This window comes from Primulina huaijiensis, unplaced genomic scaffold, assembly GCF_012295235.1.
Source record: "Primulina huaijiensis isolate GDHJ02 unplaced genomic scaffold, ASM1229523v2 scaffold37281, whole genome shotgun sequence".
NCBI lineage: Eukaryota > Viridiplantae > Streptophyta > Magnoliopsida > Lamiales > Gesneriaceae > Primulina > Primulina huaijiensis.
Window position 1 is genome coordinate 129,616 of NW_027358705.1, and position 21,674 is coordinate 151,289.

The 21,674-nt window shown below is 35.2% G+C and overlaps 3 protein-coding genes across 4 annotated transcripts; 2 read left to right on the plus strand and 1 right to left on the minus strand.

Moving 5' to 3' along the window:
- Window positions 1-1,028: 1,028 nt before the first annotated feature.
- On the minus strand, window positions 1,029-4,065 carry LOC140968550 (probable inactive receptor kinase At4g23740). Its single transcript, XM_073429559.1, has 2 exons — window positions 2,333-4,065; window positions 1,029-1,943 (listed from the first exon to the last, which is right to left on the minus strand). Exons 1-2 carry the CDS (start codon window positions 3,576-3,578, stop codon window positions 1,294-1,296), a joined length of 1,896 nt encoding a protein of 631 aa, XP_073285660.1. The 5' UTR covers window positions 3,579-4,065; the 3' UTR covers window positions 1,029-1,293.
- A 10,346-nt stretch (window positions 4,066-14,411) lies between these two features.
- LOC140968580 (disease resistance response protein 206-like) lies at window positions 14,412-15,075 on the plus strand. Its single transcript, XM_073429590.1, has one exon. The coding sequence runs from the start codon at window positions 14,482-14,484 to the stop codon at window positions 15,055-15,057; it is 576 nt and encodes a 191-aa protein (XP_073285691.1). The 5' UTR covers window positions 14,412-14,481; the 3' UTR covers window positions 15,058-15,075.
- Window positions 15,076-17,681: 2,606 nt separating this feature from the next.
- Window positions 17,682-21,332, plus strand: LOC140968496 (uncharacterized). 2 transcript variants are annotated; one of them, XM_073429482.1, is made up of 2 exons: window positions 17,682-17,894; window positions 18,711-21,332. In XM_073429482.1, the coding sequence occupies exon 2, from the start codon at window positions 18,985-18,987 to the stop codon at window positions 20,959-20,961; it is 1,977 nt and encodes a 658-aa protein (XP_073285583.1). In that variant the 5' UTR covers window positions 17,682-17,894; window positions 18,711-18,984; the 3' UTR covers window positions 20,962-21,332. The 2 variants fall into 2 exon arrangements, with proteins under 2 accessions (XP_073285583.1, XP_073285584.1); XM_073429483.1 differs by lacking the exon at window positions 17,682-17,894 and adding an exon at window positions 18,167-18,413.
- Window positions 21,333-21,674: the final 342 nt, after the last annotated feature.

Here is a 21,674-nt window from a genome sequence, read left to right on the forward strand (position 1 = left end):
GGTGAAATTTATTTTGTTAATACCAACTTATAAGAATTTAGTTTTCAATCATTTTTTTAACTCATTGTTTATTTTTAAAAAATTTAGTTGTTGAACATATTGTCTCCGGACATTTATTGGCCATTGGTTCTGGATCCTTGTTGGTGTGGCACGAGCAAATAAAGATCGGAGATTCAAGAAAATAAGTGGCAGTTGCAAGTGTGAGAGACACCCGATAAATAGTTGTACAAAAAGGCTAAAATGAGACAGACGGTGGCAAAATATAATACGACCCGTTAACCCGATACGACCAACACGAAAAAAATCAAGTTCGGGTTGGGATTTTCGGGTTGGATCGCGAGTTGACACGAAAACTTTTTTTTGTTGAAAATATTACCTATATTTTTATATATCATATTTTTGAACAAAATTTATTTTATTGTATATTTATATGATAAATTTTCATCATTTAATATTTATTTTGTATATTTTTTTAATTTTTTAACAATTGTTTATTTGATTTGATTTAGTAAATATATTTTTAATTTTCTACCGTTAAACTTTCAATTTTAAATCGAAAATTTTGTTATTATGTGTTTAAATTAAAATATTATTAGTATTTTTTATTTTTTCGAATTTTTTTCATTAATTTTTTTAAAATAAATAAATAAAATTCGAGTTAGACTGGTTCATGTTCGGGTTGGGGGTTTTCGGGTTGGAAAAAAATTCTCGGGTTGACTCAAAATCCGACCCGATTGACACCCCCTTAAAATGAGTGGCGAAAACACACTGGGCGCGCCCAGAGCTTAAGAAATGTTTGGTTTTCAGTTCACGTCAACGGATTAAAACAAAATCCTAAAACAAATACATTAAACAAAAATCAAATTAACCAAGGGGAAGAAGAAACAGCCCAGAGAACAATGTTACATGTAAATTACAAAATTATCTCTCAATTTACATGTAGCATGCATTTTCCAACTGACGATATATCTATTTTCGTTTTATCATAAAATAAAAGTATCCCGAGAAAAAAATTTGAGACGGAAACGTACATTATAAAATACTTTTACCAGTGGTAAAAGCGACACAGTTGATCAGATCACGAAGAAATAGACAATACATATGCATGTGCAATTGAAAAGCAAAAAAGATTAAGATTCAATAATATCACAACAGCATGTTTCATTTAATAAAAAAATACATACCTTTAACCCATTCCAACCTTTTCTTGACCTGGATCATGCCAAAATAAGTCTCCAATCGCGATCTTCGTCCACCGAACTGGTGAACAGGTGGAGGTGGAGGTTGTTCGTTTCAAAAACCGGGTGGTGGTGACGGGGGTGCCAACCTCGTCGTATTTTCAGATTTGGTCTCAGAAGACGCGGGTTTCATAGGATCCATTTGTCGTATATTTTCGATCATTTTGACTATTTCCACCATTTTGGGCCTCTGATCCGGCATTCTCACCACGCAGGCCATCGCTATCTGCAACATCTCTACTAAATCTTCTTCAATATTTGGATACCTCAGCAATTCCACATCGAACACCTCTGCAGTCCATTCTTCTCGAACAACCGAGTGCACCCATCTAACCAACTGAACCATCTCATCACCGTTAGTCGTGTGGATAGGAGGTTTCCCAGTTAGTAACTCAAGTAGCATCACACCAAAACTATACACATCAGAGGGTTGTGTTGCTTTACGAGTGTCTGTAACCTCCGGCGCACGATAGCCAGCCGCACGAGCAAGTGTTGGAGCTAATGACGCTGTTATTGCTGAAAGGCCAAGATCTGACACACATCCGAATTTTCGAGGATTTAGAAATACGTTCGATGATTTGACGTTTCCATGAACTAGTTTGCCCCCATTTTCTCTATGGATACGAGCAATGCCCCTCGATGCACCAATGGCTATCTTTAGTCGAGTTTCCCAATCTAGAGGGCACCGATCTTCCCCTTGTTTTCCTGCATGTTTGGATGAAAATCACAAGTTGCCGCAATTATATTCATTGATCGACAAGCATATGCTAACTTTCCAGTACTTAAGTGTTAAATTTTAAAGTTGAAGAGACATGGTGAAACGAACACGCACCACAACATAGAATTTACGTTGTTCACATATGAAGGCCTAAACCCACTATAAATCTGGATAAAAAAAGGCAGTAAATTGATCCTAGCTAATAACAAAATCACATAAACTTCCAATATACAAGTACATATGCGCATGTGTAGTGTGTACATCTATTTCTAACAACTAAGACTATACAGTTTCCAAACCGATAACTCACTTCAGAAAAAAACATATGAACCATGCAGGACAAACAAAACCATGAAGATCGGATTAAAGGTTATACCATGTAACATTGAAGCCACACTTCCCTGACTATAATAATCATAGACCATAAGTTTTTCATCTTTCGAGAAATAGTAAGCCCTCAACTCAGTCACATTCTCATGCTTGATGCTTCCGATAACCTCCATCTGTTGCTCGAATTCCCTCTTTCCGACGTTTATATCTTTCAACCTCTTCACCACCACCATAGTTGCGTCCTCTAGTATCGCCTTATATGCAGTCCCAAACGTACCTTTCCCCAAAACTTCAGCAGAAGCCCTCAACAAATCTTCCAAATCAAATGCATAGTTGCATCCCTCAAAGAAAGCCATCTTATTGCTCGTTTCTCGGTTACGAGAAATTGCCTTTTCAGGGGACATATCCCCTTTTTCCAATTTCCCAGGGAAACTATCCACAGATTTTCTCCTAAGTAAGCAAACAAGTAACACAAAACCAAAACCAAGAATCCCAAGAACAGAAGCAGCTATTACAATTCCAAGCAAAGCCCTTTCACTCAATTTCCCACCATTTTTAAATTTTCCATTTGGATTTAGATCACGAGGAGGCAGAACAAGAGGGGGACTAGTGACGTTATACTCCAATAAAGACTCATTATTACCAAAAAATGAGGATTTTGGGAACCTATGAAGTGATTCAGGCACACTACCAACAAGATTATTCTGTGACAAATTCAGCAACTGCAAATTTGGCAAAGGCAGCTCAGGAATCTCACCAGAAAGTGAGTTGTTAGCAAGATTCAAAGCTGTGAGCTGACTCAAACTCGAAAGTGAACTAGGAATACTCCCATTAAACCCATTATTTGACAAGTCAACAAATGTTAAGTTACTCCAAACAGAGAAATCCAGAGGCAAGGGACCTGAGAAATTATTGTACTGAAGATAAAGGAAACTCAAGTTTTTGAGGTTACCGAAATCCGTGGGGAAAGAACCATTAATGCCATTGGATCTGAGACTCAAGATCTGCAACGCGGTTAAGCGGGTCAAAGTATTTCTTGGAATTGGGCCTTGAAACCCAACCCCAGGCAATCTTACCGATATCACTCGAGTGCCATCTTCACTGCAAGTGATTCCGGTCCAGTTCTTGCACACTGGAAGTTCTTCATTCCAGTTCAAGAAATGGAAATGCGGCAGCTTGTTTACAAAATCAAGCAAAGCTCGCTTGTCACTATGAACAAGTACTCGAGAAAAACTGAATTCCACCAGTGAAAACAAGAACAAGATTCCCACAAAAAATGGATGTTTCGCCATTTTACTGTTTTTGGTTCTTCCTTGGCTCCAAGAAATTTTTAAACTGTTTTTAAAACTAAAGAACCCATCTTTTCATAGTTTAAATTGGTACAAGGAGCTGAAAAAAAGCTGGGAGACAAATATTTATGTCTGTGTGTGCAGGAGTAAAAAGAACGGTATCTTGAAAACGTATGAGCAAGATTCTGGAAATGGGTTTATGAATCGCAACTGGGAGAGTTTGAAATGTGGTGATTTGGGTCAAAAGGTAAGATTTTGAAGGAGAACTTAAGAGTCAGAAGCAGAAGCAGAACACTTTTCTTTTTGTTCTTTGTGCTTTTGATATTAGTTTGAGTGGCAATAGCTCTTGAACTGGAAATAACTACTATTTGTCTGACAAATGGTGAATAGAGAGAAAGAAGAGCTTGAAGCTTAAGTGCCTGTACTATTTTTGTACAGGATGGAGCATTCATCGTAACTAATAAATTCGAACATCTCAATCAATTAGCTTGTGGCCTTTTTCATGGTTTTTTAGGACTTAAAAATTTGAGTCTCTTAGATATATTTCTTTTTACAAAAAGGATAGATGCATATTATATGAGATATTCAGAGTATTGAATTTTTTTACATAATTAATTGAACTCTAGACTTAAAAGCACGATGACTAGTCTACTACTTCCAAGATTTGACAAGAATCAAACCTAGCTACAACTTTCAAATGCAAATTTCCCAAAAAAAAGTGTTGGAATTCAATCACTGTTAAAAAGGAAAAAAAGATATAATTGATTGAAAATGCTCAAATCCAGTCTTTTTCCAATTAATTCTAAACAAAACTAATTATGTCAGACACCAGTAAAAATTTAATTTGAATTTGATAGAAGTTGGATCTTCTCTGTAATTTAGCTCGATTACAAGATTACTGTAGATTATTGTTCTAATCTTTAATTATTATTTTTTTTAAAAATAATTTAACAATGTGTAGTGGACAATGAACAATGGAATGAAATGAAAGGAATTGACCCTTGACTTTAAATGCGACAACTCTCACTTATTCATGCACTGCCAATGCATGTACCGTCGTCATTCCCAAGGGTTATGAATTATTAATGGTGGACATAAAACTCCCGATTGCAATCATGCCATTGAATGTGTTTTTTTTTTTAAAAAAAAAAAAATCAAAAGTGTATTAGTTGAATAATACGAGATAATTGGTAAATCAAATAAATATTAATTGTAGCCTTAGGAATGACTTGAGAAGGGTTTTCTTTTCTCTCATTAAACTACTTGTTTTCTTTCTTCTTTTTTTAAAATGCAATTTCTTAACTCATAAGAGTCTGGAGATCATTTTGTTTAAAAATCATCATATTATAATTTGCAATTATTGAGATTATCTTGAGATAGTGTGCATATCCGACAAGGCCAGCAGAATTTAACTTATCAATTCCATGTTTGGATTAATGTTCTTCATTCTATTGCACAAAATATACCAAATTAAATAAATAATATCTTATATGTAATGAAATCAATTTTCCCAATTGCATGAAAACAAGAAAGAGATATGTGCATGAGTAGAAAAAGGTATTCCCAATTGCCACCACAAGAAAGCCATCACCTTGAAGTTTGAAAAGGTGGCACATTGCTTCGTTCGTATCTTCTTGGCTCACAGGGTCATCAATTAAGCAAAGCTAATGGGGCTCTTAAATATGGCTGCTTTCATGGTTTGATCCGATTTTTCTACGAATTTCATACCTGATTTTTTAAATAAATATTACTCGATTTCGAAAAAAACCTAAGCCTCCAAATGATCCAAGTTTGGGGATCCAGCCAAGCAAGCATTTGAGTTCGGCAAATATTGGGCAAATCTCAGAGAAAACAAAGACTCCTTTTTATTTGCAACAATTCATTTGGTAGCGTACATACCTAAGAGGAAGTTGTGGTTGGAACTTTGCATTTTATTATGCTTCATAACAAAGTCCTTTGTATCATCTTCTTTGTACGCTTTTTTAAGGCAATATTCGTGTCGATCATTTCATTTCGCTTTATCGGGTATTCTTTATTTTTAGATTGGAAACGAGAGGAGCTCAACCATGTAACGAACACAAGCCATGTGTTGGTGTCTAGCAAGTGTCATTTGGATCAAACCTCCCCCAGATTGACAAATTTGGTTTTTCTTATTTGTTCTTGATAAATTTGTACGAAGGTTTCTTTAAGATTAGGTTGCTAGATAATTTTGACAAGAAAATAGGGAGGAATATGCCAACAAAGTGTGGGCATACAAATCATGTCATGTAAAAATCATACCATTGAGCTTGCTAGGTTTCAAAGGCGTTGACCAAGAGTGTCTATGTAGGAATTCACTGGATGGTCAGAGGCAAGGACAAGGGCAAGACAACATAAATTATTATTATAGAGATCATTTAAATGAATTTGAACTTTTGATGAAAATAATTTCTACCATAATAATTAAATTATTATTGATATGCTGCCATAGTCGCAAACATGGAGAGCAATAAGAAGGAAATTCGACTCCCGAAGAATGACACCTAAGAGGATAACCGGTGGTTCGATCCCCGGCCACCCATCCCACCCTCAACGGCGCCGTCCCATAAGATCGGCAGCACTAAGTTGGCGATTTCTTGTCCCCTGTTTTCACTTTTGTTCGGCAAGTTAGGAGCTTTTGTTGCGTGAATTAATCTTTAAAGAACCGTCGCAACAAACAGAGAGAAGATTCTGTAAATGGGTTTGCGAAGGTGTCGATGAATTAAATCTGATTTTACTTACAAGTGATTAAATTGGTAACAAACAGTTAAGCACACTTTTCTCCCTCGAACTCTGCATTTCAAATTATGTCGTCAAATTCATTAGTATTTGATTTAAATTTGCAAGGTACCTTCAAATTGTTCATGTTTTCAAGAGANCACACATATTCGCTGAAAAAGATGGTAGGGAAGGTGGAGGAAAAAACTTGGATAATGAGTTGGAGTGTTCATTCACCGACCGAAACAATTTTTGGTCAAGCCAGGTCGACCCAAAACAGAATGTGTTCTTTGGCCCAAACCAATTGTGCTTGTCTCTCTCGGAGTGGCCCACAAACTCCACACACATATATAAATAAATTATATATTTTTAAATATTCAAATACTAATATTTGCTATGTTCAATAGAAAATAATATTTGTTTAATCTAATTAACTCAATCAATTATTAAACTCCAAGTCAAACTGCGTTAAAATATTATGTTGCATTCGGATGGATGAGTTTGAAATCCATGGATTTCGATTGCTTTTTTAAACAATGAAAGAATTGATAAAATATTAAATGATATCATATTTATCTACACATTAGTTATATTAAGTAGAATAGAATTCAAATACATTCATTATTGGGTAAATTTAAAATATATCAAAATTAACATGTAATAATTGGATTTGAAGTTTATGATCTTGTTTTCTAAAACTATAAAAATACATTTGAATATATTTGAAATTAATGGATTTGAAAATCCATCGATCTATACACAACAATTTAGTTTGAGAGAGGAAAAAAAATCATTTGATTTATATTTAGTTACTTCAACTTCAAACTAATTAATTTGGTCCTAACAAGAAGAAATTTATTTGAACTCGTATAATTTGACATTCAATAATTACACATAAATTAAATGAGATATCACATTCTTCCTTTTTTTTTTAATAGTGTGTGGCGATTTTTCGTCCTGCCACTGAATAAGAAATTTATTGAAAATGGAAAAAGCACATTTTACATCGAATAATCCTTATTATTAATTTTCTGTCGAAAGTCAACTTTCATTAAAAAAAAATTATATGCGTTAAAGTGTGATTTCATTTCGAATAACTGTATTATTAATTCTTCGACGAAGGTATTTCTTGGGATTTAATTATTGTTAACTAATAAAGGTTGGAAGAATATAAATCAAGGATAATAAAAAGACACATATTGGTTTCTAATTAAATGTAAGTTCAAGTTTGATCCTCATTAAATATTTCTAAATTTGGATGATTTTTAAACCTTTCGTGAAATCTAACTTTATTTGCAGAGCATTAATATCAACTTAACGTTAAATTTATAATTGATTCTAGCTTGAATAGTCAAAATGTTAAGTGATGTCCCTTCATGCTCTTAATTTAAGACAAACGTCGAATAAAGTTTCGATTTAGTCACAAATTTAGCTTCTTGAGAATGAATTATTCCCGATAAATATAAAACAAACATTGTGTCGTGATTTCATGTCGATTCAAAAGACAAAAGAAACAATTAAAATCCGACATAAAGAATTTAATGGTCTTTTTTATTTACGATGCGACAGCTACTACTTTAGAACTTGAGAGATGAGGTTCGTATATCTTTCAAGATTGTACTTTAATTAAGACGATGATCGCTAAATGGAGCCCTACACTTGTTCAATCAAAATTTATTAATTAATTTTTCAGAATATTATTGTTCACATTCTTTGCCATTCAATTCTCAAAATGCGGTATTCTCAACAATTCCCTAATAATATTGATGATCAATTGATATTATTTTTTCTTGAACAATTTATATCTAACTTCAAAAGATTCATTGCTAATCATGTTTTGATCGACTTCTACTTGACAACTGAAGGATTTGTTCATTTTAAGTGCTGACATAGATTTTTTTATTCTGATTTACTTCGATCTAGAGATTTCAGTGTTAGCTTTGTTGTTACTCTGGTTTATATGGTTTTATGTTACTATTTGTAGACTTTAGAGGATAAAAATAGTTGTAATGGTCACTACGAAAAAAATTATATCTTAGTGACGGTTTTAGTGACGGACATTCAAATCGTCCCTAAAGTCAGCGTCGTTGAATATTGAGACGGTTTCTCAAAAACCGTCGCTAATTAATTAGCAACAGTTAATAGAAATCGTCGCCACAAATTAGCGACGGTTTCAAAAACGGTCGCTAATTAGCGATGGTCTTAAAAAAATTAATACATGCAACAAAACAAATTAAACTATATATCATAATATACAAATCTGAAATATTTTCCAAACTATACATGCAACAAGATATAATAAAAATCAAAATATGAAATATCGAGTTTGATATCTAAAAAACGGGAAGACGACTCGTTGGAAAAGACACAAACACGCCAATATAGAAATGAGACAAGAAATTGTAGTGGAAAAATGAGCTCGGAGAGGTCAAATATAAAGGCATTTAGCGACGGTTTTTGATAAAATTGTCACTAACAGCGACTGTTTTTACGATCTAGTTAACGACGGTTTAAACAAACTGTCGTTAATTAACGACTGTTTATAAATTAGTCGCAAATTTAGCGACGGTTTAAAAAATCCCTCGCTAATGTGGCGACGGTTTTTCAAATTATGTCGCAAAGTTGCTAAATTAGCGACGGATTTTAGGACATCAGTCGCACATTAAAACCGTCGCTAATGACGACGGTTAAAGAAAAACCGTCGCAAAATTTGACAACGATTCTTTTTAAACCGTCGCTAACATGTTTTTTTTTTTTTTTTGTAGTGGATATATAAGATAAAATTATATATTACATCCACCTAAATGTTTTGTTTGCAAAATTATATTTTATAAAATGGACACTCAAAAATGTGATGTCGTCTCATGTCTGAAGAAGTGCTTTCCAGTTATGGAAACTAACAGCTTAAATCAATGTTCGAACTAATTTATTTAGAGATACAAATATTGTACTTCCGTAATTGCTTTAATTCATAATAGGCTTTGTACTTAACTGGATGTTTAATTCGTTTTTTTTTTAAATAATAAAATATAATTTTTATCAACTTTTAATTTACTCTACTTACACATGTGCATTAATGATGTAAGGGAAATGCACAGGATGTCTGGATCACACTTGTTTGCCCTACTCTTGATATTCTAGTAAAACAAAGCATTACCTAAATACATACATATATAAAAAAACAAAAACAAAATTCTATTAGTAATTTTGTTAATTTCAGTATTTCTCAAAATTATGATTTCTCATTATAAGATGAGAATGTTGAGTAAAAGATCTTTTTAGTTAAATTAACATAACTCATTATATGAAACTAATATTTCTTGGATTTTAAGAGGAACATTTTCAAAAAAGTAGAGCAATGTATGTACGAGCTCAGAAAAATCACATTTTATAAAACTAACTAATTTTCTTTACCAATTATATATGCTATTAGTACAGATGAATTTCTTATTTTAAAAAGCTTTGCAGATCTTTACATAAATTTTTTTTGCATTGGACTGTCTATATTTTATACCCTACTCACCGCGATGACGGTGCCAAAGATCTTCTCCGAACACACACACACACACACAAATATATATANACACACACACACATACGCGATGACGGTGCCGAAGATCTTCTCCGAACACACACACACACACAAATAGTTGCGAGTAGATAACTGTTGGATAAACATTGTAGGGCAGTATTAAACGAACAATATATGTCTATTTATTTATTTAATTTAAGAAAAAGGTACTGACGGACATTTAAATTGGAGTAAATACTAATAATAGTGAAGAATATGAATCTCTTCCCTTTCACATTTCATAACGCCACTGATACCAAAACTACAATTAATAATATATCTTCCCCAACCTTCTTTAGCTATAAAAGCCAGTGTTTCACCTTAGATTTCATGAGCTTCTTACAAAGTTTCCCCAAAAAATCCTTCTTCATCCTGCATTTTAACTAGCTAGTTTTCTCAGTTGCTAGCTAGTTCGATATTCGATCTAGATCCATATATACCACAAGTTCAGTCCTCAAGGGTTCAATTATATGTTTTCTTCTACTGACGAGATAATTAATTTGATCCAAAGTGAGCTTTCTTTAGTCCATACGTGGGATTCCGCAGGGTTCAATTTGCTGCCGACTCATTCATTCGAATGCCGAGTAACTAACTCACTCGGTAACTGAGTGAATGAAGCGGGAGTCAAGCTGGATCTTAAGCTTCCTGTTCTTGGACTGAAGGGAGCTCCCTTTAATTTCCATTTCATTCTATATGTGTTTTTTTATTATATTTTTACTTTACTGAATTGCATTTTATTATATTTTTACTTCTCTGCTTTGATTTTGGCAATTGCTTTAAAGATATATATTCATTCCAAATCCCCCATACATAAAAAATTAAATATAATTAGCTAGGGTTTAGCAGAACCAGATCGAAGATTAATTCGGGCGAGGAAGGCAGACAAAGATCAGCACGGTGCAAACGTGAAGCAAAGAACATATAGATTCAAATTTCAAATTTTCCCTTTTTGGTTCGTGTAGATATTATATTGACCATTATTCTCACTGGGTCTAACTTCGGGTTTAAGTGTATGGTTTATGGCAATAAGTAGGGTTGGAGTCGAAGTTATTGATATTAATTACAAAAAAATAATTTTAATTACACTGATATTAAAACAACTCTAAGATTAATTTTTAAAATATATAATGCCTCCTTAGTTTCACTAAATTTATGGATCCAGTATAACTCATGTGACTTAAAAATCTCATGTTTGGGACGAAATCTCGGGTTTAAAATTCATGTTTACAAATCCCAGCTAAAAAAATAAAAAATTATGGATGGATACTTGTGACTTTGCACATATTTATACTTATAATAGAAGTTTAATTACAATTTTTTTGTCCTTTTATTATGCTTAGTCATTTAAAAAAAAACCCTTGATTTATTTGTGCAGAAAATAACGAGGATTCCATTAATTCATCCACCGAGTTTAGGGTTTTTTGAAAATCAAGAACTCAAGTACAAAATTGTGAACGACAGTGGGCATCTTGGACCCTGCAGCTCATTGGTAGCAACAAGTTCCCAGGCACGTCTTCTGGTCGGTGCAATTACCGATATCTCCTCATCGTTTCCACTGCGCCTTCTGACCTGGATCCACGACAATTTAGATCTAGCTACTTCTTTCAAATCTGCACAGTTTTTTTTTTTTTTTTTTAAATCCAATAATAAAATAAAAATTAAAAAGAAGGAAACGTAGATTTATATTGCACCGAAAAACCCTGAGGTGGGGGTGAAATCTTAAATAATTTAATAACATTTTCTATTTTTTAATGATTTTTACCCTCCACGATTTTTGGATCTGACTCCGCATAGATCCAGTAAACGAGTCCAGCTATAGTTCGATCTATTTCGTGAGCAGATGGATGGCTTTATGATAATTTCTTTCACCCCGTGAAGTGAAATCCATCTCAGATAATGATTTCTTGATAGTCTCACGTTTCGTTTCTTCTGGTAGCTGCAGGCGGGGGTCCCCTCTTAGTTGTCAGTCATTATTTGTTGCAACAGCAGATCACCGGGAATGGAGTCGATAACAACTAATTTCTCCAAAACGTAAATATTTTAAACCAAACACTTTACATTCCCAAAAATGGTCATGCAACTTGTCATGTTTTAACTTTTGGTCTTGAAGTAGTTAAAATTTGATCTTAAGTTGGGAATTTTTTTTTATCTCAATTTCTCACTAATCATGCTAGCAGTATCCGATATCATAATAGATATCAGCAGTTTTTTGAAGACATCAACGATTACCAAACGATCAGTAGGCTCCAAGAAAAAAGACCAACTTTTTAGTTTAAAGTCAAAATTTGACTACTAACATAACCAAAGATTAATACCATAAAATCGTATTTTTGGTCATTTAACTTACTGATTTTTTATTTTTGGTTATGTTATCGATCAATTTACGGTGTTAATCTACTAGTTTATATTTTCTTCGATTTTAATCATTTTCATTAGAGTGCTGATATGACACAAAAATGATAATGAGCTACTGAAATTTATTAACATGTCTCACGTCATCATTGTAGTGGAAAAAACTAAAGTAAAAAAATGCATGTTAGTAGCTAGACTAAAGTCATGAAATGATTGATAACATAATTAATTAAGTATAAAAAATATATATGCAAATTAAAGTATTAAAAATGTAATTTTCCTGATCAAAACATATCAAATTACAACATAATTTTTCAGTTTTTGTGTTATATATATATACATCGAAAGGGGGATTGATTTGCAAATGACCTGCTTTTGTTGAAAGTGGATTGATTGACTCGAATGTCCACATAGATGAATATAACACTAAAAAAAATCAATATCTTTCGCATGTATTTCCTCTACTTATCTCCTCTTAAGCTAAGTCACTTCTAATTTTAAATTTGTTGGTCTTTGTAGTGTATGTTTTCTTGTTGTAGTAGCTCAATGGCAAGGGAGAACAAATTTCAGATGATATGGGATTGGATGCCTAATTTCTAGAACGATATAAAGATAAGAATGTATCATTTGATAAAGTTTTAATTCGATACAATAATTTCGAGATTAAGATACCATGGAACTCAATTTCTGATTTTTGGGAATAATCTTGAAAAAAATACTGTTATCCAAATATAAAGTTTCAATGAGCGGGTTCTGGAATAATTTCTTAGACCTTTTATTGATTTATTTTGTCGCGAATGAGAAATCCAGTTGCTTATTTTCTTTACCGCGCAATAAATCCAAAAGGACTTCCTAGTTAATAATCGGAAAAACTGCAATTTTGGTATTATATATTTATGTTTATGCGATTTTGATAATTTATATTGTCAGATTCCAGTCTTACCTACGATATTTATTTTTGGCAATTTAGTTCTTTTTTCAACGTAGTGCTAATTTGGGTTTGATGCGTGTAGTGACAAGTTATATAAAAAATGACTTAAATTATAAAAATTAGAATATAAATGACCAAAATTGCAAAAAAAATATATACATGATATGCGATTTTCTCTTAATAATCTTGTACATTTTTCGGCGAGGAAATAGTTTAGTAAGTGGATAACTTCGTCCATCGAAAAATGGTTGGTGAAGATTTGACACGAGTAGGCATAACTACTCAGAATATTTCATCAACAAAACTAGTGGATCCGTCTAGGAAATTAAAATTAGGTTTGAGAATTAATTTATGTATGATCACTAAATTGAAGTATTGACATTGTGAAATAAAAAGCTTGATTAATTTATAGTAATGAAACCTTGATTAAATACAATTGAAGGATATTGTTCAAATTTTTTACGACGTTTAAAAAAACTAAATTTCATACTATAATATTATATAAATCTTTAAACATCTTTCATATCCATTTAGTTTAATTAAAAATCTGGCTTTGCTCGATCGAACACCATACGTTGTTGCAAGTGGACTCGAGGCACTACCAGCACATTTACAAATGTATATTTCGGGTAAAACGTACTGTTTCACACCACAATGAGCTAATACATCGCTTTCTGAATGCGTGGTGGTGGTGGTTGTACTTGTATCACTAGAGATATATAACCTTAAATTTAATTTTTTCTTTTTTTTTTTAAATATCGATCAAAATTAATAGCTAAATTTATGACATAACAACCATGATAACTTTCACGTTTGATATTCTCGTACACCCGATTCTCACAACAAAAAACGCGAAAATCCAATGCAAACAAACTTAGACGACGGATTTCGCTACCTCCCCCTTGATTTTTAAATGTCAAATTTGAACTAATCCTAAGCAACCACCCGGTTAAGCACAGGTAATGGATTTGGGTACCTAATCAATTATATGCAACAAACATGGAATGCAATGATGGGGCGATAAGTCTTAAACTACAAGATTGGAGATTCCGTATAAAATATTAATAACTGTTTTTGAACTTTTCAAGCACTTAAGTTGTCCTAAGTTGCCTTCAAAGTCAAGCATCACGAGTTTAGTAACACATTTTAATAACTAATTACACCAAAAAAAAACCCCTAGTGAACAGAGAAATTTGAACTACTACGTAACCATATATATATATATATCCTGCTTTAACCCGATCAATATTCATTATATCTTAGTATCCTCTCCACTCCAAATTAAAACCCCCGGGCACCACCGCCTCACCATATGCATGGCTGAACTTGTACACATAAACCTGAGTCTCATGGCCATTTTCTTCCTGCTCCTCAGTTTTACAACTGCAAACAACCGGCCCACCCGGCGGCACCACCACCACCAACCATGCAAGAAACTGGTTTTCTACTTCCACGACATACTATACAATGGGCAAAACTCTAAGAATGCTACAGCAGCCATTGTAGGGGCACCGGCTTGGGGGAACACCACCATTTTAGCGGGCCAGAATCACTTCGGAAACGTGGTTGTTTTCGACGATCCGATCACATTAGATAATAATCTCCACTCTCCCCCAGTTGGTCGGGCCCAGGGATTCTACTTATACGATAAGAAGGATGTATTCACTGCATGGCTAGGGTTTTCTTTCGTTTTCAACTCGACTGATCACAAGGGAAGCATAAATTTTGCCGGTGCCGATCCATTGATGAACAAGACAAGGGACATTTCGGTCATTGGTGGGACCGGTGATTTCTTCATGACGAGAGGTGTAGCGACACTGAGTACCGATGCGTTTGAAGGAGAAGTGTATTTTAGGCTTCGTGTTGATATTAATCTCTTCGAATGTTGGTAAAAAAGATGATAAGAAAAATANCTTGAAGATCACTATGGATGATCTAAAAATTATTTATATATTTTGAATTTTTTATATAAACTAAACTTACGAAATTTTAAAATTTATGTTAAGATATTATTAGTTTGGATTTGAATATATTTTATGTTATATGAATGGGAGTATTTTATTTTAAGCACTAGCTTTTAAATTTTTTGGAGTAAATTTAATATCATCATATCATGTAAAATTCGTCATATAATCAATTATATCTATAAATATTCTATATTATGATAGTGCAAGGATCTAAAATATCCATTTTTTTAGAATTAAAACAACCACCTTGGAGTCATGATGTACCATAAATTACAAAAATAATAACAAATAAAAAACTTTAATAATTATTTTAATTAATTATCAAAAAATTCTATCTAAACATGTGCACAAAAATATTATATTCTATATTATGCAAAAACAATAGCCATATCGATCTAGATATTTTTTTCATTTCCTCGAGCTGATATCTGGTGGGTAGAGTTGTCAAATTAGACCGAGTTCGTCGAATTGACCCGTCTCGTAATAGAAATTATGTGAGCTGGGTAGATGAAATATCAAGTCATTTGAAGAGGGCCATAGGGGTTGAGCCCGCTTGAGCTGCGGGTTAGAGTGGGACGGGCTAGAGTTTTATTTTCACTTTTGTCAATGCCCATTCACATACCTTCTTCTTAGCAGCTTTCCTTACCGTTTGAAGCTTGTCGCAATCAGCACCAATCAAGAGTTCCTTTCGGCAAGGACAGGCCGACTCCAAGAACTCACCGTAGCCATCCATTGTTGTTAGCTTAGCCCAGTAAAATCTTTTGTTTCTTGGATTATTTTGAAACAAAAAATTTCGTGTTTGTAGCTTTTGATGCCCTCAATATTCAACCGTGCTCGAGTCCTATTTCTTCCCGAGGACCTTAAACGCAACCCGTCAAGCACGACTCGTCTGAATTCGGTATCATCTCTAGACGAGCTCAGCCGTTCTTGAGCACCTCGGTCGAGCTTGGTGCTCGGCCGAACCCCTGATGGCCGAGCCCTGGTACTCGGCCAAGTCATGGGCAGGGCTCGGCCGAGCCCTTCAGCCGTTCTTGAGCACCTCGGCCGAGCTTGGTGCTCGGCCGAACCCCTGATGGCGGAGCCTTGGTGCGCGGCCAAGTCAAGGGCAGGGCTCGGCTGCTCGGCCGAGCCACTGATGACCGAGCCCTAGTGCTCGGCCAAGTCCTGAACACAGCTCAGCCAAGCCACTGATGGCCGAGCCCCAGTGCTCGGCCAAGTCCTGGACAGAGCTCGGCCGAGCCACTAGTGGCCAAGCCCTGGGCAAAGCTCAACCGAACCACTGGTAGCCGAGCCCAACCAGCGCCCGGAGCAGGGTTCTGTCAAGCACAGGTGCTTGTGTCATGAATCTCAGGCCCAAGTGTCTTGTTTCTATCCTAAGAACTTTGTCAAATGTCAAAAACGTGAATGATCTTTAAATATGCTAGAATCTCGCCGTATGATTAGATGTGACAAGAAATCCGGCTCGAACTTGCAATGATTGTAGAAGAGTTTAATTTTATAGGGAAATTTACCTAAAATGGACTTCGGCACAGTATGGTAAGAAGTCCTCTCAACCACTATAAATACCCATGTATATTTCATGGATAGGGGGACATGAACTCTCTTCAGCACTATTCCACACATTGTATCTTCTCATTTCTTTATTCATAAACACAAAATCCGATCAAAACTTCAGAGTGGTCACGCCGGAAAAATTATCAGCACCTTCCAATATCTACTAGTTTGTATAGACCGGTGGTGGTCCATCCGCTCCGGTTCAAACATCGCTGATTTGAATCTCAAGCTCACCAGACCGGACCCAGGGAAAATTTGGTATCATCAGCTTTCATTGTGGTGTTTGAGTAAATCATAATGCTGCATCCCCATCCCTCGAACCCACCTCGAAAATAATATTAATAATAAAAATTATAATATTATTAATATTAATAATATAATGATAATATTATTTTTTAAAAATATTAATGATATTACTAATATTAGTATTGATTTTAATATTATCACTAATAATAATAAATAAAAATAAGTTTTGGTTCGGGGAATTTTTATACTCGTCTTCTGTCTTATCTCATTAATATTTTTGAAATAAAAATGTTATTTGATCTCCGATTTTTCCGAACTCGAATAAACATGGATATGTGAGTGTATGGGTGTAAGAGAAGTGGGTGTGGTTGAGTGGGGATGGATGTTTGTGTACCAAAAACACGGGAAGGTTCAATCCCGGTATGAATATAGAATGGAAGCTGAGAACGCATTTATTGGGTCCCGCGGCACATATTCTAGGTTTTTTAATAAAAAAAGTTAAATTTAAATTATTTATTAATTAAAGTAAAATTACAGACTAACTAATATTTATTATTTTGGGGATATAATTTCAAAAATACCTTTTTACCACTTATATTACCATTTTAATTTTAAAAATTGTTAACTTTTGTTTTATTTATTTTCTTAAAAAACCTACTTTCATTTTTTTATTTTTTCCAAGTTTTACATTACATATACAGTGCGTGCCGCGCTAAGATATTAGATATTTATTGATGAATAAATTAAAGATGCGATACTATGGTCATATTCGGATTCAATTTTCTGTCTCAAAAAAAAGTAGCGTTGATTCTCATCCCTAAAAAAAATTATCCCTTCGCATGAGGCCGGCGCGACCGATCGAAACCCTAGTTTTAGCTTTGGTTATCTCTGGAATATCGGAATAAGTCTTGCTATAGCTTCCCAAATAATCCGAAAGATGAATAACTTATCCAATCCAAGGGGTAAGACTTTTCCGGATCGATTTTGAATTTTTACAACTTGCTGTTTTCTAAATTATGTATTTGGAATGATTTTTTTTTTTTTTGTATTGAGCTCTTAATTTTGTTTTAGATTTTGATTTCTTAGCTCCGGTTGTTATTATTCTTATTTCCTATTATTGATTTGTTATGAATTATTTCTGTTGCTCCTTGAGTTTAATTCAAAAATCGCTGACTGTCAACACGTGGCCATTTTTTTTCCTTTTTATTGCTTATAAGGAGCAAACGTTTTTATGGTTTTGAGTTTAGTATGCGAGAGAGATGTCTGTTACTTGGTAGATCGGTTGAATTTTATTGGTTAGCTGAATTTATATTCCTATTGGGAAGCTTCTGCTGTTTGGTAATTCATGTATTTTGGGATAAAAGTTACATATCATGTATGTCGGAGTCAACTGACTTGCTTGCCTTGCTTCTTAGTTCCTAAATATTAGGGATGGAAATATCATAAAGCAGAATGATTTGGCGATTCAGGAGTTTGTTCAAGTTAAGTTATGATTTAGGTATTCTGTCTAACGATTAATGTGAGGTTAAAACTAAACTTTTAATGCATTTTTTCCTTTGCGTGATAATATCTTGAAATTTACTGCCTTGAGGGTAACATGTTACCTTTCATTTTCGTTTGTGTGCCAAAGTACATTTTGGAAGTGGAAACTTGATTTCACATGAGAAAGACTGCATTCATCACCTTCTAACGTTGGAGACATGGGAATCTGTACTAAATGTTAATGCACATCTATCATAATCCAGCAGTGTCTCATTGATAATGTGATTTTGTAACAGGATGTCAGTCTATCAGATTGTTTTGAAAGACTTGAGCTAGAGAAAATTATCGTGAGTTACTGCTGCTAATTGGAATAGCTTCTCGTAACCTTATACAGCCAATGGACCGCCGTGATACTTCGGGATTTGTGAGTGGGGGAGTGTTGAACTCATTCTGAGACATTTAACCCTACTTTTGTTGATAATTTATTTATAAAACCCTGAAGCCAGGAGACTGTTCTTTAGAATTGAGTTGCTGTTCAGATAAGATTGTTGCTTCTGTAGCTATTTGATCATGGATCCTCGATTTCATAATCTGGGTTTTGCTGCTAACCCTGCTGCAAATGCTTTCACAAACCTTTGCAATTCAATCCAAATTGGAGGAGCTGGTACTGAATTTATGTATTCTGCAGACACAACCTTGAGATTTGATGCGCCTGGATTTGCAAGTTCATTTTCATTTCTTCCTAAGGGAGTCAAACGGAAATGGAGCTCAATAGATGGGCCCATAGATCACAAACTTGAGTCTTCGCTGGATCTCCGCCTTGGCCATTCGTCAAGCTCTTCGGACAGTAACAGGAGTACTTCAACCGCATGCACCTCAATGTCATCAGCCAAAGAAACTGAAGAAGAGTCCTCTATGGATCTAGAACTGGACTTCACTCTTTATCTTGGCGGGGAAAAATCACCAGACCTTTCAAAATCAGCCAACTCTAATTATAAATCGATGGATGTGTGGCCTAAGGTTGATCTGCAGTTGAGCCTTTCCAGTGGGCTTTCTGTGTCTGAAATTACAACCCTTCGTCCAATCTCCCCTGCACAAAAAAATGGAACAAAGATGGCTACCGTATATGGAGCTTTGAGGACAGATGAAGAAGGATCACCAGGAAGTTCTTTTTGTCCACAGAACTTGGGAAACACTTACTTTTTAAATCAGCATATGGGAAAAATCAAATCGACAAAAAATTCTTCTGATCTCTCCTCAAGTTTAACAGCACCACTAAGCTCAGTCACCTGTTCTTCCGGGACAACACACTCACAACAACAACGTAATTATAATACTAAACAGTGCCAGTTTCAGGGGTGTCTGAAGGGCGCAAGAGGGGCTTCTGGCCTTTGTATTGCTCATGGTGGCGGTCGTAGGTGTCTGCGTCCTGGCTGCAGCAAAGGTGCTGAAGGTCGAACAGCATTCTGCAAGGCTCATGGTGGTGGTCGACGATGTGAATTTTTAGGATGTACAAAGAGTGCAGAAGGACGAACTGATTTTTGTATTGCCCATGGTGGTGGCCGGCGCTGCAATCATGAGGATTGCACACGGGCTGCCAGAGGTAAATCTGGATTGTGCATTCGGCATGGTGGTGGCAAGAGATGCCAGAGAGAAAATTGTAGTAGGAGTGCCGAAGGTCTTTCTGGTCTCTGTATCTCTCATGGAGGTGGTCGACGATGCCAGTATCCCAACTGTGGAAAAGGAGCCCAAGGAAGCACCATGTTTTGCAAAGCTCATGGTGGGGGAAAGCGCTGCACTTTTACTGGTTGTAACAAGGGTGCAGAAGGAAGCACCCCGTTCTGCAAGGGCCACGGGGGAGGGAAGCGATGCTCGTTCGAAGGAGGTGGGGTCTGCCCAAAGAGTGTGCATGGTGGAACCTATTTTTGTGTAGCACATGGTGGTGGCAAGAGGTGTGCTGTTCCAGAGTGTACAAAGAGTGCCAGGGGACGTACTGACTTCTGTGTACGTCATGGTGGAGGCAAGAGATGCGTCTTTGAAGGTTGTGGAAAAAGTGCTCAGGGCAGCACTGATTTCTGCAAGGCCCATCGTGGAGGGATGAGGTGCTCTCGGGGACACACTGGTTCCGAATTTGGCAACAGTGATGGTCCTTGCAACTCATTTGCTCCTGGAAAATCTGGTCTGTGCACGTCTCATGGTGCCTTGGTTCAAGATAAAAGAGTTCATGGCGGTGCAACTATAAGAACCACCCTACCTGGTAAGATGAAACACATGTTTACCATTGAAGACATAAGCTTTGATCTCACGAAGATGGAGAACAGCATTGTGACTCCCTCGGGCAGTTGGAGTCATTTACATCTCCAGCAAATTTCTCTGCCAGATGGAGGCAATCTATCACCAAGAAGAGTGCCAGAAGGAAGGGTCCATGGAGGAAATCTTATGGCAGTACTAGCCGGCAGCCCTGGTTACAACATCACTAGTAGCAGAGATATGGCTGGTCCATCAGAGCCCAAAAAATCTTTCACGACTCCTCAGAATTGGATATAAGATGGTTCTTACGTATAATATTCTAGTTCTTCTTTGAAGCACTGGTATTAGCTAGGCTTGTATTCTTGACTACTATTGCTTGCAAGTGGTTTGAGTGAATAGTTCACCTCTCCTTAGTTTGATACTGTTAGAACCTCGATATAAAACTAGGGTATTGAATCTTTGCAAGTGTGGCTACTTATGTTCTATTTATGTAAATATTTCGGTCTTAATATCAGTTGTAAATATAAATTTAGTGCCTTGTGAGTTGTGTCTCATTCTAACGTAGTTTTTCATTTTATTGAGGCTTGAATCTGGAATCGTGCCCCTTTTTGTAAACCTATAAAGCATGAATACTCCGAAAATGAGGGTCTGTTGTGTAGAATTTTTTTTTTAAATGAGGTGAAAACTCGGTAGTAGTTATATTTCGGTGTGTACGAGATAAATTATCGGATTATCTCGATAGCTAGTAAATTACATTAGTTATACAAATAATTCTGGGCGAATCTTGTGTGACAAGTTTGTTCAAGAAATAATTGATAGAAGAAATTGAACTTCTGATGATTAATAATTGTTCACCTGTTCTAACATTCAGACACTCTGTTGTGAGCTTATTTCGGAATTTTTAAATAATTTTTTAATTTAAATTAGTTTTTTTGGATGACAAAATGATAATACAAAGCTTTTTGGAGATGAAAAATTATTCCAATCTGTAAATATAAAATTATAAATAA